The 17,137-nt window shown below is 36.1% G+C and overlaps 2 protein-coding genes across 2 annotated transcripts; both read left to right on the forward strand.

Annotated features, from left to right (window-relative positions):
• The first annotated feature begins 3,323 nt into the window (after window positions 1-3,323).
• LOC116297087 (electron transfer flavoprotein subunit alpha, mitochondrial) lies at window positions 3,324-10,526 on the forward strand. Its single transcript, XM_089038271.1, has 13 exons — window positions 3,324-3,466; window positions 3,713-3,877; window positions 4,367-4,448; window positions 4,622-4,704; window positions 5,544-5,643; window positions 6,067-6,177; window positions 6,742-6,846; window positions 7,379-7,447; window positions 8,256-8,338; window positions 8,675-8,740; window positions 9,020-9,065; window positions 9,724-9,758; window positions 10,369-10,526. The coding sequence occupies exons 1-13, from the start codon at window positions 3,422-3,424 to the stop codon at window positions 10,396-10,398; spliced, it is 1,020 nt and encodes a 339-aa protein (XP_088894397.1). The 5' UTR covers window positions 3,324-3,421; the 3' UTR covers window positions 10,399-10,526.
• Window positions 10,527-12,323: 1,797 nt separating this feature from the next.
• On the forward strand, window positions 12,324-16,244 carry LOC116297086 (uncharacterized). Its single transcript, XM_031705238.2, has 3 exons — window positions 12,324-12,790; window positions 14,330-14,444; window positions 16,090-16,244. Exons 1-3 carry the CDS (start codon window positions 12,452-12,454, stop codon window positions 16,242-16,244), a joined length of 609 nt encoding a protein of 202 aa, XP_031561098.2. The 5' UTR covers window positions 12,324-12,451.
• The last annotated feature ends 893 nt before the right edge of the window (window positions 16,245-17,137 follow it).

Consider the following 17,137-nt stretch of genomic DNA (forward strand, 5'->3'; position numbering starts at 1 on the left):
CCCCCCCCCCCCCCCCTCCACTTATATTCACCCAATTAGACTGAACATATATACATGTAAAAGTAATTTTATTACATAGCTGTAACTGCTGCCAAAGTTGCTGCAAACTAGATTATTACCTTGAATGACTGTCGCAATCTTTTACAGTCAACCATCTTTGAAAGTATATGACGATTGTTACACTACTTTTGAAAATGGCCGCTGCTACTGAAAGCTAGACCTGTATAGAATATTGAATGCAATTATAACCAATGAAATTACGAGAAATGATGCTAAAGAACACTGTTATTAATTCCTAATAATGTGATACCAACATGGCAATCACATTATTTGAAATAAGATTGTATGACCTATAACATTATGACGTCAAAGCTTGTTTACATGGGCAAGAATAATAGGAATTTAGGCGAAATTTTCTTTCGTTCGGGATATTTAGTACGACATTTATCAGTTCTCACCTTTCCCCGTCTAATTAACCATTTTTTATTGTGATTTAATTCGTGATTTAATTTTGCCCCCTCTGGCAACCATGATCCTTAGTGTTAAAACAATAGATTGTTTTGATGTGACGTCATAGTGTTATAGGGCAATTGTTCTCATTTGAATGGTTCAGTTTGGTTCACGGGTCAAATGGAATCACTATAAATGGTCTGATTACAACTAGTCCAATCAAATGAATTCTACAACAAATAAAATACCTTGAATTTAGTGATGTAATATTTTTGTTATCAATCAGTTTATCTTTATTATTTTTATCTTTATATTTTATCGGTAGACATTAACTCAAGCTCAATGGTTTAAGCAGCTAATGTGGTTGAATTGACCTTCATTTTCGTCTGCACTAAATTGACTTGTCGAGTCACTAGTTGCATAACCTACGTTGTAATCATAAGTTAAGGGTTTAACGTTATGGTAAAAGCTGATAGTTTGTCTACATTCCCATATCGACCAACAAGCGTCTGTATGAACAGGGAAGGCTCATTGAGCCACAAGGGATGGCCATTGACATTTGGATTATTAGAGAATAGATGGGAGGGAGGATAGGTCATGAGGTGCAATGCAAACAAATGCTGCTAATTAATTATTCCACTGAAGTAAACTGAACACGCACACCAAAGTCAAGCAAAGAGAGGAGGAACAATTATGTATGACGAGGGCCCAGCATGTCTTTTTGCTATTCATTTAATGATAGTAAAAGGATATTAAATGGAAGTCTTCATCGATATCGTTATCATCTTCCCTCTCTGGTTCGAACAGGCCTCGGGTATTTTGTATTGTTTGATCCTAAAATACAATCGTATATATATATATATAATCATTGTATTTATTCATGTTACAAGTACTCACATTTACCTGAATTGATAGCCCATCCTCAGAAGCACACATTAGCCTGTTGTAATATTTCTGTGACCAAGTTTTGTGTGGGGAATCACTGTAGAATCTAGGCGTCACACCAGTCCACAGCTGATTGCTTGATAATGGCGAGGATGAGTTAGGTACTTTCTGCAAAGTTAGTTCAGGCTGGACAATTTCTTCTTGTTCTGGATCATTCAGGTAGTTGTCGTCTGTACTAACTGCTTTTGGTAACCTTGGAGAAAAGATGTGTAAAATCATGTAAGTGAAGACCAGCTACATTTATTTCACACTATCCTGGAAAAGCGATTCAGCCCAATGTTAGGGCTTAGCACGCACGATCATGGTACGCAGCACCATACATGAGTTTTTAACAAATAGCGCTTCGCCTCTAACCAAGGCCACAGGGGTTGGCCGTGGTATGTGAGTAGACGGTTGCTTGTTTTTTCTTCCCTTGCGTGGGATAAAAGCAAGTCATCCATCCTTTCGGTATTCTCAATATTCTTATACTCTCGGCTTTGTAATCAATTCATCACTTTACCAATGGTGATGTTACACGGAGCGATTTTTGACGAAACATGCCACATTTAACTATTTCCAGATCAGCAATACGTTGCAAGTTTTTGATTCAGCTTCAAAAACTCTTAACGCGCAGCGCCAAAAATCGTTTCAAATCTTCCCTGATCATCCTGACATAGACATGCATGACATATGAGAAACCGTACCAATTGAATTCAGCATGCTTCCTACGTAGCTGAGCGACATGGGCCTCAACATCCATACCACATCTGTTTTGTCGTGTTTTTGAATATTTTTTCCTTCTCATTATTTTCGAGGGGTGTGGGAGGACGTCCTTTGTGATATGTGCACATCTTAAGGCTTCGTCGTCCCCATGAGGTCCACGCCTTGCCACGGCTCTACCTCCAAACTAAGGAAATTATTTACTTACTGATTTGGTAGCCAAGATGAAAGGAAGAAATAGTGCCACAGCGAAAGAGGTAAGGGCGTGGTGGCGAAGGGGGAAAGGGGGGGGGGGGGGGGGGGGGAGCTGGCTGTTGGAACACACATGGCGTCTTATTTGCCATTACTATTATCATTTATAAAAATAGTAGAGTAAAAGTCAAGCATGATCTCCAGAACGCTCCATACATTTTTTTCCCGTCTTCTTTCTAATAGCTCCGTTTATACTTACTACTCCAAAGGGGAAAGGTTTCGTAGCCAACTGCTCTACCCGTATACCATCTTTTGATCTAGGACATTTAGAAGGTGACATTATTCAAAAATCTCGGAAATCAGCGCTACAATTAAAAAAAAAAACTTTTTCTTTATTTCTTACTTACTGTTCACGGCTTGCATGGCCCGTTGTTTCCCAGGGAAATCTTTTTAGAACGGGAGAAGTTGAACTCGAGAACAGGACGTTTGTCGTATTTTTATTACTGTATTCTTGTTGATGAAGGCGTTCACTGCTTCTTTTTACTGTTTTTGAGCTTCTGTAAATACAGTACGATGAAAAATCCAGACCATCAATATTATATTTTTATTGTGAACTATTTACAAAATGATTGGCTAAAGCATATACATACCTAGCAAAGGGAACGACAGCCAAACCAGCATCATAACTGCTACTACAGCCATCTTTCTCGTTATCTTCTTCTCGTGTTGAAACGCAAACATGACTGGTATCGTGGAGAGGAAAAAGCTGGAATTCCTCTTTTGACAAAGGACGATCCTTCAATATATTATACATATTATCCTGATATGAATGAGAAAAGAGGAAAAATAAAAGTGAAGTAAATACAGAAAAAAGATTTTGAAAAAGAAATTGGGGAAAGTTGATTTTTGTTTTTATTTTACTCGACGCGCGCGCGCAAAAAGGGCGGGAAAATTGTAGACGAATTATTTGGTCTTCCTGTGTACCTTTTTAAAGAGAGCGACTAGGTCGAGACCAGTTGTACTCATGCGCACGTCATTCAGCTGACCAGATCACGGGCTCATAGGCAGGAGTAAAGCAAAAAGACGACGAGTCACGAAAAAGAAGTTTTACTAAAAAATAAATAGTTTTATATAAATGCAGAGACTTTCTTCTCTCGTAAGACCTCTATCAAGGCCTGCTGTAAGTAGAATACTTGATCAAAGTTTTTTTTATTTGCATAGTTTTCTATATTTTCAGTGCTATAATGTCAACGCGTATTTATTGATTGCATAACTTTTCCAGTAAATTATCTCGTATTTGTCTCTTTGGAGAAGGAAAGGCCTCCAAAGAAACCTTTTTTCTTCAATTTATATTAATTTATTAGTAGACCTTATTACCTTTTCTACATTTTTTCTGTTTTCCCAACGTAATGTTAACGTGTTTTAGGGGCCCTTACTGCGTCAGCTTTACCAAGCAAGGGATGCATCTACCTTGGTTGTAACAGAACATAATGACCAACATCTGGTTCCAATAACTTTAAATGCTATAACAGCAGCAAATAAACTTGGAGGGGAAGTATCTGCTTTGGTTGTTGGCTCAAATTGTGGACCTGTAAGTAACTTTATATGTGCACACGGTTGGCTAGGTTTATATAGTATTTATAACTAAATAAAAAAGATAAATGGGATTTAACAGTGGTATTTACTTAGAGTGGCTCTTCATCCACTAAACTTGAAGTTAATTTACTAGAGGGAGGAAAACCAAAGACCTCTGAAAAAACCCTTGAAGAACAGAATTAACCAAGAAACATTTCACTCACATGACATTGAGCTTGGTAATCAAACCAAGGTCACTTTGGTGAGAGGTGAATGCTCTCACTGCTCTGCCGACCATGCTTCAAATGTAACATAGCCATTCTGTTCTCCAATACTGGAAGGCTTTGCACTTCACACGAGGAAATCATTCAATCATTTTTTGTCATATGACCTTTCCAGAACACATTTAATGGCTCAAGTATCCAATTTGACCTGTGACCTGCTGTTATTACGAGTGTTGATCCTGTATTCCATATGAACATATCATATTTTCTTTGTGTTTCAGATTGTAGAAGAACTGAGTAAAGTTCAAGGGATAAATAAGATTCTTGTGGCTCAGAATGATGCATATAAGGGCTTTTTACCAGGTTAGAGGCTTAACTTCTAAATAGTAATTTAAAGTACAAAAATCATTTTCAAAAACTCACAAGACAGGCGTACTGGGTATAGTGCCAGATACCATATCGCACTCTAATATGGTTATGCGTTATATTATTTTTCTTTATTCCTTTATGATTGCTTTATTATATTACTCCCACAGAGGTCCTGACTCCTTTGATAGTTGCCTCACAGAAACAGTTCAGCTATTCTCACATCGCTGCTGGGGCAACAGCTTTTGGAAAGGTACATGATAATGATTCATATAGCTCCCATTCTACCGTTAATCCTCTATTTTGCCCCCAGAGGGGTTAATTGAGAGGGGGGCTTATTGTTATAGTTGAAACGCCGCTACACTGCAATTTCAACTAACTAGAAGACTTTAATAATTCTTCGCAAAAACTAGAGCACAGAGTAGAAAAACTTAAGCATATGAAGTTGGAGGTCATGCAACCGAAAATGAGGAACAAACTGTTGTGATTATGTTAGTGAACTACTGTATCAAGACTTTAATACCGTAAATCACCTTTAATCAGTACATGTGATAATTTAGATGTGAAGGGGGGAGAGGAGGGGGGGCTAGAAAGAGAGGGGGGATTAACAAATTTCTTCCTTAAAAAAGGGAGGGCTTTTTAGAGAGGGAGGCTTATTCGAAAGGGGGGGACTAAATAGAGGATTTACGGTATATATATGTATGTATATAATCAAAGGAATGAAGCTATGACTATTATCTGTACAACTGTAGAAATAAAACATGAAACTCCTTGCAATGTATAAATTAGCTCCACTTTTTCTTTGTGTACATTCGGTCCAATGACATCAAGAGTATGTGTGACCCACCATCCTACCCCCAACCATGTGGTGCACAGCACCTGTAGTACACTGAAATATATAGCTGTCCACTCGGAAAAGATGTAAAGGAAGTCACATATACATTATTATGATAATACATTGTATTTACTACATTTCAATAATATTCTAGCTGGAGGAAACCTCTCATAACCACTATCAATTTTATCCATGCTTTTCTTAATTTATTGCAGCTAAAAGTCTGAACCAATTATTTGTTCTTTTGATTTGATTAGAGCCTTCTTCCAAGGGTTGCAGCTCTTCTTGATGTTGCACCTTTATCAGATGTTACAGAGATCAAGTCAGAAGACACCTTCGTCAGAACTATATATGCTGGTATGTAATTGTTAATAAAATGAAAAAAGCTTATCCATTGTGGATATAAATTATGGAGTATACATATATTTTCAAGCACAATTGTGGTAGTTAAGTGGACAAAGATGTTTCTACTGCGACTGCTAATCTTCATCAGGCTTAGTATGTCATAGACTGGAAGTATAGAGTATACATATATTTTCAAGCACAACTGTGGTAGTTAAGTGGACAGAGACGTTTCTACTGAGACTGCTAATCTTCGTCAGGCTTAGTACGTCATAGACTGGAAGTTGGTCTTCTTATATACTGTTGGTCTGGCTCTTTATTATTTTAAGCAGATTTACACAATATGTACATGTAAGGCTATGAGTGATAATAGTTTCTTGTTTTGCAAGAAAGAAAAAAAAAAATCATTGAATTAAATGTTTTCTTTGTGTTGTTTAGGTAATGCAGTCACCACTGTGAAATCTAATGACAGTATAAAGGTGTTTACTGTCAGAGGTACAGCATTTGAACCAGCACAGGCTGATGGTGGTGCTGTGGCTAGTGAAAATGGTAAGTAGTTATAATAATGGACTCATAATTCTCCATACAACCTTGGTTTTAGTGGGACAATAATGGGGAATTATTTACTGGCCCTTCTTTCACTGAATTCCAATTGGAGTTTACAGAACTTGAAGAACTTGATTTTTTAGCGGAGGGAGGATAACCAAAGAAACCAGTATACAGCTATTTTAAAAAAGGGTGAAGGTTTTGTTGTTTTGCATATCAACCCCAAAATACACTATGGGTGACGTGAATACAATCACTGACAGGTCACAACAATGTGGCATTTTCCCTAACTTTGTCGGCTTGTTTTACTGGCATAATTTCTTCTGTACTGATGATCTATACATATGAATAGAATAGAGAGAATAAGAGAGAAATATCAAATGCCCTTGGCGGGAATTGAACCCACGTCTGTATGAATAGGATAATACATTTCAAGCTTGCCAAGCAGCATGCAACATGCAACAAAACCTTCTTCAACCTGTTTTGAAATAGATGTATATATTAAGGGTACACTTATATTATTATCAATGACGTAATTTTGTACTGACGGAAGATTATATAACATAGCCCCAGAAGCAGATACAAGTAATGATCTGTCGGCATGGGAGTCACAAGATCTGACTGTCAGCGACAGACCAGAACTGACCAGTGCTAAAGTTGTCATATCTGGTGGTAAGCATAAGTATTAGTATTGATATACATGTTCAGATTCGATGGCACAAAAAAACTCTGTTTAATAAATAGTTGCACTGTATTTACTATAAGTTATTGTGTTACCCTTGCAATGGAAGGATAATTAAAAATTTTCCTACTTAATTTCCCCCTCCTACTGAAATGGGATCCAATCTCCCATTAATATTGTCTGGTAATGTTAGAAGATAATATAGGTAAGTTGTAGTGCTTGGGAACGAGGTTATTCTCTCATCTTTGTCTGGTAATGTATATTTTAAGTTCATTTTTGGGTGTATAATCTTCACATGTCAATAGGCCTCAAGCAAAATTTCATGTCCTATTTTCACTTGTCTTGGTATTCTCAAAGGAGTTTTAACATTTGAATATGAAAAGAGTTTTTGAAAAGGATTGTGGTAGTTTAGGTACATTTATAAAACCTTATATGAAGTTGAGATATCAGTCATTTTGCTTTTTGGTTTGGCATCAAATCACCTTATTGAATTACCTGTAATTCTCATTTTGTTGTTTTTAGGTAGAGGATTGAAGAGTGGAGATAACTTTAAAATCCTGTATGATCTTGCTGAAAAATTCAATGCTGCTGGTATGCAACCTACAGACCTCTCCTGAATTAAGTTGAGTGACCAGGAAACAATAGTTCCAAATTATGGTTGAACTTGAGAAATACTTGCCGTAACAAATGTGTCAACATATTAAGTTAAACCTTGATGTGGTGCTGATTGTTTTGTGGTCACTAAAACAAATTTAGGTCTGTTGTCAGACAGTCACTAAGTTCAAAATAACAACTGCTCAACAGACAATGTCTGATCAAAATAGATGACTTGCACTAAGAGGTCCGGTGATCAAATGCCCCATTGTGGCTGGCATTCTACATTTTAGCTACTGTATGCAAGAATGTAAAAAAAGATGACGGATTTAGGGTTTTTTTTTTGTGATAGAAGGCAAGTTAGCTCACTAAATAACGATCAAAATCCCTTTTTCTTGTAAGAAATATATTCTTATTAGATATCTGAAGTAGATTTTTGCTATTAACTAACCCAAGAGGGAAAAAAATATGGTATTTTTTGTGATACGATATGAAGACCTACAAAGTTTTAATCTTCTTTTTCAGGCTTCATGACCTCCATCATTATCCACCGTCTTTGTTTTACAATATTGCATAGCTAAAATCCTGTAGAATGCCAGGCACAATGGCAGATTTGATCATGTGACCTCTTAGGGCAAGTTGTCTATTGGCACTAGCCAATCGTCTCAGGCAGGTCCTCTTGAACAATCCAATGTTGTTGGTCATCATATCTGGCTGTTGTGGAGTTTCTATTTTCTAGCCATACAGGCATGTTGCTTCATTGAACTACAGTATGTTTGCATTTAATATTGATTGTCTGTTTTAGTTGGTGCATCCCGTGCAGCAGTAGATGCTGGATTTGTTCCTAATGACATGCAAGTTGGACAGACTGGGAAAATGGTGGCCCCTGTAAGTAAAAATATCACACATTACATCTTTTGTTTGACTAAGTAATGTTGAAAAATACAATAAAAGCAAAAACTGTTGTCTGTAATGCTAGGGCTCAGTCTGATCTGAGTAGGTTAACTTCCAATCTACTATTTTAGTTACCTTACAGTACTGTGTTGTAGGACTTGTAAAGCTTGTCAAACAATTTTAAAATATGTGGAAGTAAAGTATTGGGAAACCTGGAAATTGCTGCAGTATGAGGCAGAACTAAGAGGATGTAACAGAACTTCTATGTACTGTATTATTTTATTGTTTTACCCATAGAGTAATAATAATTGATGTTGTAATATGATACAGGAGCTATATGTTGCTGTTGGTATATCTGGTGCCATTCAACATCTGGCTGGAATGAAGGATAGCAAGGTAAAACATGTATTATGTGTGCAGTGACTAAGCTACAGTAGAGGAGGTCAGTGGGGACGTTACAGCCACAGACGTTATCCCCACCCGCCCAACAATACTTATTTTTTTGTTGAAATATATTTTCCTATTCATCCACTTTCATTCCATTTTTGAAAGTATTCCCTGATATTTTAGCACCCCACCCCTCCTCAAGCTCTGCTTTCAATTCTCTATCCTATGTGATATGTAACCAGAATGAGCCTTCAAGCCTGATTGTGGTTTTCTAATGTTTTCTTCCAGGTAATTGTAGCCATCAACAAAGATCCAGAAGCTCCTATTTTCCAAGGTAAATACATGCAGCAAATCATGCTTGTTACTGTATGGGCACTTTTTATACTTAAAATAATTCCATGTGCAGCTAAATCTGAGTCCTGAACAACAGAATAGATTTAAACCCTCCTTAGAACCAAAGGGAAAATAGAAATATGTACTGTTTTGTTCTTCTAAATAAATTGAAATCCTTGATTAAAAAAATGCCATCTTTAAGGTTTGTTCAAACATGTTTTGGCAGTCAAAGCATACTGTATGTTTAAATCCAAACTTAAAGTTGTTATTTTCATCAATATATTATTTCTAAGATTCGTCTTTAGAGACCCTCATTTAAATTTGCTGGAAATAGCTAAAGCATAAAAGTGCTTTTAATTACTGGAGTTTCTGATGTACATGTAGTGCTTCTTTATTTAACAAAAAAAACTAGTTTTTCCAGCTCTGTACCATTTACCATGGGGGGTTGTAGAGAAAGACATGTCTTACTTTCAGACCCTGAAAGTCTTGAGGGAATAGTTAGTATTGGATGCTTTCACTTATATATTGCTTTGCCTGCTAATAATCGTTTCGTAATTCATCCAATGAATCTATAACTAAATGAATGAATTCATGCAAGAATCTAGTTAAAAGAGTCTTGGCTATTCTCGTAATCATGTCACTACTGATCTCCTTTTTAGTTGCTGACTATGGACTTGTTGAAGATTTGTTCAAGGTATGTCTGTTACCATAGCAACACATCTGCTTATTTCAATAAGGGTCTTAAACAAGTTTTCATCACAGAAGTCAAATTGACGTTCCAACACCCGCAAGTAAATTTACCTATCGCAGGAAAAAAACCCGGATTCCTGAATTGGGAATTTGTTGGAAATTTCCTTGAATTCCCAACGAATTCCCATCCAATTCCCAGAGAGAACGGAATTGGGAACGTGGCACTGATTCCCAATGTTAGTTTGTTGGGAATTTTGTTTTTCTATTGGGTATTAGAAGGAAATTCCCAACAATAAATCTCAAAGTTGGTGTTCAAATTGGGAATTCAAGGAAATTCCCAACAATTCCCAGTTTGGAAATCCGGTTTTTTTTTCTTGCGTATGTGAATCATTCACAACATTAATGTAGAACACTTGATGAATGATAGCCTGTTAAGTATTACAAAGGGATTGAGTGAAATGAGTGTCACTTTGTCTAAGAAAGAGTATTTCTTTTTTTGCCAGTCTGTTAACCATATCCTCAAATCCCTACACGGGATAGATGACTCTTTTTCTTCTTTCATTCTATTTCTCTTTCCCATCATTTTCATTCCCATTTTTATTCTTACTTTTCAGGCTGTCCCAGAAATGACTGGAAAGATTTAAACCGATTCTTTTCCTGTTACATGTAATCCATGTCTCTCTTTGTCTATTTGGGTTTAATGTACAAATGTTGTCGTGTATTTTATATTCTCCTCCTAATAAATAGAATCTTAATACAGTTGCAGTTTTAAGGAGTGTAAACATTGATGGGTATTTCGACACTAGTCTATACTATTAAACAATTTTTATTCAAATATATTTATTCAATACATTAACTCCAAGAGCGAAAGCGCTTATCTAGGGGTTCCAATTACAACTTTCACACTTTGAGTAAACAAAGCCGGCGAGAAAACGGGAAAAAAAGTACAAAATAACAAAACAATGTTCACAATAAAATTCATTTTTGATACCCTATTAATGATTATATAACAATAGTGATAAAAAAATGAAGTGAGCAAAAAGAAATATTTAAGCAATTCATACTAATTCAAAGCGTTTTTTCCTTAACAACTTCGTAGATAATAATTTTTAGGCTTAATTAGAGAGACGGAACTATGTAAACGAACTATGTAAACGAATAATTATTATATTTTTTTCTTATCACAAAATTCATTGCAACAACTAAAAACACTATTAACAAAAAGAGCTGATTGGGAACGTGGAGCGAAAAAGTAAAACACCATTTTGAACATCACCACATGTGAGCCGTTAAAATGAGCTAGATTTGGTAAACATAAGTTTTTTAAAAATAGATAAATACATACATGTTATTTACCGGCCAGGAGGTCCGGATAGGGAAAAACTGTGCCCGAGGTCTTGAAAATACGATTGTTTAGGATTCCGAACCGCAAAAAAATAAAGTATCTCATTAGACATTTTAGGGCGCAGCATGGGTTAATATTTTTTCGAGTAGCAAGCATATATTTTGTTCAGAAAAATATTTTTTCGGCGTTAAGCAATTCTTCGTTTGCAATAGACGTCATAGCCGCCATGTCAATGAATTCTTTTGTTATATCTTCCAACATGGCGGACATCCCTTTTGTTATTGTGCTCTCTTTGGATTGATTGCAAACCAAGAATAGACTGTGTTGACTGTAACAATAGTTTTCCGCCGCGTATCCTCCTCGCCTTCAAGCACTTCAGGATGAGCTAACATGCGGTTAGACAAAGTAAATGAATAATGTTTCTTTATTATTACGGGAATAAACATGGCTTTGACTAGTCTCGTAGACGCAGCTGCCATTAGTCTCGTCACTCGGTTACTCTCTAAAGTTGGGGATTGAGCGTTGCGGCACGTCACTAATAGCGGCTGTGAAGGAGAACAGGTTAATTCGAGAACAAGGCAAAATGTGTAAATTAAAGCTGTGGCCTTTAGGCTATTGATCGATTAGGGTAAAAATACGCATAATTAAATACCAATTATGATACGACATTAAATTGCCTCTACGGGAACACTTTCCCTAATATCTATATTTAAAGCTTGTTGCGTGTATTCACTGGTTTAACATATTGCCCCTAGGCCGTCCCCCCCTGTTTTTTCTAGATATGAACAGTGCTCTCCGTAATGGAGATCTTGTTATGATATTTGCTTTGTTGCTAGATTGTAACGTTTAAATTCTGGAAGTCATAAAGGTACGTATGTATGTAACATAGTTTTAGAGCGAGCGAAACAGCCTTAAAGGGAAAAGCGGTGTTATTTAACATTTTAATTTTAGTGAAAGAAAAAGAACGATAATTTACAATTTAGATTTGTATCTGCAAAAACTACTACATTCATTACTAAATATGTTTTTAACTTTCTTTTCTAACTTTTAAACTTCTCCAAATTCCTCGTACTTTTAGATTGCGTGATGTTTCAGTGTTATAAGCAGTTCAGTATAGATACGTCAAGTAATGATGGTGCAGATACCCACTTATCACCCACACAATGCTTCTATTGGTTCTGTATAATACATTAGAATATTTGAACAAGCGACACTGTTTAGTTAAAGCAAATGCAGCTCAGTATTTGCGCAAGTTTGGTACTAACTTATATTGATTCAGTGCGCGCGACGAATTATTGAAAATATCCCAAGATTTTATTAGATTAACAGTCAAACTGTTCTCCCGAAACCAGATGGCCTATGGTTCAGTACCTTGGTTTCTCGTTTTATTGTATTGTATCTGTTATACTATCCAACAAGATGATGAGTACAGAAATCTGGCTTTTCGAAAATACGTCGGGCGGAAATTAAACTTGCCGCAACAGATGCCACGAAAGACGAGAAAAGTTCGCGATGAGATGCATTGTGCTTTTGCTTGTGTACAAGAGACATGGTGTTTATCAGTGAATTTCAACACTACTTCTGATTCGAAGGCTGAGCGGGTTCACATATGTGAGATCTTGTCTTCAGACAGTTACACCAGCAAGATAGATTTACAAGCAGACGATCAGTTTATACATCTGAACATTAAGGTACGATTTCTCCTACTAAATGCTCTGAACGTCTATTATATTTTATTTTAACTTCTTCTTCTTTTCCCCCTTTAAAAAAACTTTTCTTGGAGCCTAGGGTTGTGTTCTCGCGTGTTTTCGACTCTTTAGTAGTTACCGTTGCTATGTTCCATACCTCCAGAACTAAGCAATGATTACGGGTGATTGTAATTTTGTATTGTATTTTTGTTTCTTTTTTGCTGTTACTTTTGAAAAATGAAAAGCCCTAGTGTATTTTCCCTCTAAAACTCGGATGTTTTAGTTGTTTGTGGAACAATTCATGTTTTCGACTCTTAGTAGTTACCGTTGCTATGTTCCATACCTCCAGAATTAAGCAATGATTATGGGTGATGGTATTTTTTGTTTCTTTTTTGCTGTTACTTTTGAAAAATGAAAAGCCCTAGTGTATTTTCCCTCTAAAACTCGGATGTTTTAGTTGTTTGTGGAACAATATTTGATGTTCTACTGAGAAGACTGCTACCATGGCGATTGGTTTGATATTAAAATTATGAATAGATTTAAACAAGAGAGCAAAAATAATATTTATGCTCTCTTGACATAAAACTGTATATAGATGTATATAGATATATAAGTCTCGAGTTCTGATTGGTTGTGAGAGCCTACTCTACGAAAGCACACGGCACGCCGCGCACTTTCAGTTGGGTCTTTCCTATCCAAAATTCCGTTCATTGTAATTTGTATTCTATAAAAGTAAAAAAAAACTTGTATGCTGTGCTGTGTGGAGTTTTAAAACACTTGGGGGTCGGCTTGTGGCTGTTGACTCGATAGTTTAAACTTCTTCAACAGCCATTCTCGACTTTCACATCCCCATTATGCTTTGCGTCTTTGTGGGGTAACCAGAGGGTAAAAACCCACTTATTTTGCTGAAGGCTGATCAGACAATGTTGAAAATACCTTGTTTGGTATCCAAAGATAAAATGAAGAATTAAAAAGCAGAAAAAGATAGAAGCTTGAAGACGTTTAAGGTAAATTTAAAAATTTTTTTCGTAAGTCAATACATTTTCTGTAAGACCAAAACTCTTGATGATCTGCACACGCAAAAATAACTTGGAGTAAACTGATAATCAGTATCGTACAGATAAAAGCAGGTATAGTATAAATTCAATTAAGAAACCTTTCAATTTGGGACAGCTTTTTGATTGGTTACCCCCCAAAAACGCAAGGCATTATGGCGATGTGAAAGTAGAGATTACATACCTCATGTTATTTTCCTACTAAATATAATATTCTCTGTAACTTCATATACTTTATATCTTTATCTTACAATTCTGTAAATAATTTATTCTTTTGATTATTTGTGTATGAATAAATAAATTTGAACAAAACACACTGTTTATATCAGAGGACACCCTGAGATCTGTTGGCTACTCGTTGCGTTCCTAAGGTTGCTTCTCGTGCTCTACAGCTACCCGCGTGTTTATATCACAGTACAAATATTATTTAAATATATTTTATATGAGATTTTTAAGATTTTCTGTTGCTACTTTTATCTACATTCAGAATCTTTGCGAGGACGAACCTTGCTTGAATGGAGGGGTGTGTATTTTGCAAGATAGCAGAACCAAATACTTCTGTCATTGTGCTGGAGATTATTCGGGACAGAACTGCGAAATCTGTAAGCAACGAATAATTTGTGTATTTCAACATAATATAAAGGCCAGGGACTGCGTGAATCCATGAATCCGTGCACACACTGTTTACCACATAATAATCTAAGGCCTCTTTTCCATCAAGCAGTGGTGCTGGGATTAGCACCCTTATTTAAGGCAACAGCATGAGTAGTGTGTGCACAAGAAAGACACATCGATGTGATATAATGACAAAGCGATCTAGAACAGTTACCAAATGTTATTTTCGTATCTGGTATGCACATTGCACATGAGGTCACTAATATGTACATTGCACATGAGGTCACTAATATGTACATTGCACATGAGGTCACTAATAAGTACATTGTACATGAGGTCACTAATATGTACATTGCACATGAGGTCACTAATATGTACATTGCACATGAGGTCACTAATATGTACATTGCACATGAGGTCACTAATATGTACATTGCACATGAGGTCACTAATATGTACATTGCACATGAGGTCACTAATATGTACATTGCACATGAGGTCACTAATAGTACATTGCACATGAGGTCACTAATATGTACATTGCACATGAGGTCACTAATATGTACATTGCACATGAGGTCACTAATATGTACATTGCACATGAGGTCACTAATATGTACATTGCACATGAGGTCACTAATATGTACATTGCACATGAGGTCACTAATATGTACATTGCACATGAGGTCACTAATATGTACATTGCACATGAGGTCACTAATATGTACATTGCACATGAGGTCACTAATATGTACATTGCACATGAGGTCACTAATATGTACATTGCACATGAGGTCACTAATATGTACATTGCACATGAGGTCACTAATATGTACATTGCACATGAGGTCACTAATATGTACATTGCACATGAGGTCACTAATATGTACATTGCACATGAGGTCACTAATATGTACATTGCACATGAGGTCACTAATATGTACATTGCACATGAGGTCACTAATATGTACATTGTACATGAGGTCACTAATATGTACATTGCACATGAGGTCACTAATGTGTACATTGCACATGAGGTCACTAATGTGTACATTGGACATGAGGTCACTAATATGTACATTGCACATGAGGTCACTAATATGTACATTGTACATGAGGTCCCTAATATGTACATTGCACATGAGGTCACTAATGTGTACATTGCACATGAGGTCACTAATGTGTACATTGCACATGAGGTCACTAATATGTACATTGCACATGAGGTCACTAATGTGTACATTGCACATGAGGTCACTAATATGTACATTGCACATGAGGTCACTAATATGTACATTGCACATGAGGTCACTAATATGTACATTGCACATGAGGTTGCTGTGTTGCAGTGCATGCCATATATCCGTGTAATCAAACCAAAATAGTGCTTATAACGAGAACAGAACATAGGCAACAATAGCAAGTACGTACTTGTACGTGTCTTTATTTGGTTAATGCCTGGGTGAATTTTTAGCTATTTTAAAACGAAGTAGTTGATAACTAAATCATTTTTAGCTCTACATGGCTAGTAATCGTTTCCTGGATATATGGCGTGCACTCTACCACGATTATAAAATAACGGTATTGGAGATGTTTATTGATTCATTTTCCCCCTGTTTATTCATTATTTAGCGGGCTGTAAAAAGACGACTGCAGGAAAGTGTTGTGTCTTTCCATTTATGTATCTAGGCAAGCATTATTACCAGTGTACTACTATTAACAATGGAGGTATACCTTGGTGTTCATATGATGCTATATACAGAGGAAGATGGGGAAACTGTGTCTGAAAACTGCATGTGTCTCAACTAAAAATTAAATTAAATTATTTGTCATATAGCGCTATTATCAAGTAATATTTCAAACACTTGAGAGAGTTCTTCGTCCGATTTCCAAACATCGAAAAGTGAGTTGAAAAAACGAGGCGCATCTGAGTCTTTTTAACTGACTTTGAGATGTTTGGAAATCGGAGGAAGAACTCTCTGAAGTGTTTCAAATTACTTCTCAAACTCATGAATATTTCTTGGAGAAAATCAAAGAAAAAGTTTACAAAATTTAATACAAATTAAGAACACATTTCCAAACCACCGTCACAGTAGTGATTTGCTTTGTTTTCTCCTCATTTCAATATTTAAAAATATTCATGAGTTTTAGAATAGCTGTTCAAACCCCTTTACGAACAATGCCAGTGGAGGACTTTACGGGCTGCGTATTTTGGCCGCAAGTAGCAGCCCTGCAGCTTACAATCATGAGTAGTTTGTTAGTATGTTAGTATTATGCCTCCAGAAAGGAAAGTCTATCAGAGGAAGTAAGCAAAATAAGACGATAAAATTAAACAGCAGTTTACTTATGTCAGTATTCTTAATTTTTATTTTCATATGAATTAATATGGACTATAGCCCAAAGTATTAGATCGGAGGGGCATTTTTAAAATCGTCGTTCAAACAATCAACAATAAATGTTTTTGCTCGACAAAAATAGTGAAGAAAGTCAACTTTCGGATATTGTAAAAGATGGATGATTTTCAAGTATCTTTTTTTGTGAACAATCATTATTCCATTTTCAAATAAGATCATTTTTAGCTTTGGGGCTTTGGGGCATTTTGACGCCTTTTGAAATAATATGCATTAATTATGAGGGATAAAAAAGGTCATTTTTGGCTATTTTAAGGCAAAAACATGGA

This window comes from Actinia tenebrosa, unplaced genomic scaffold, assembly GCF_029948245.1.
Source record: "Actinia tenebrosa isolate PJP-AT-01 unplaced genomic scaffold, QUT_ActTen_1.0 PGA_scaffold5__44_contigs__length_20552954, whole genome shotgun sequence".
Taxonomy (NCBI): Eukaryota; Metazoa; Cnidaria; class Anthozoa; order Actiniaria; family Actiniidae; genus Actinia; species Actinia tenebrosa.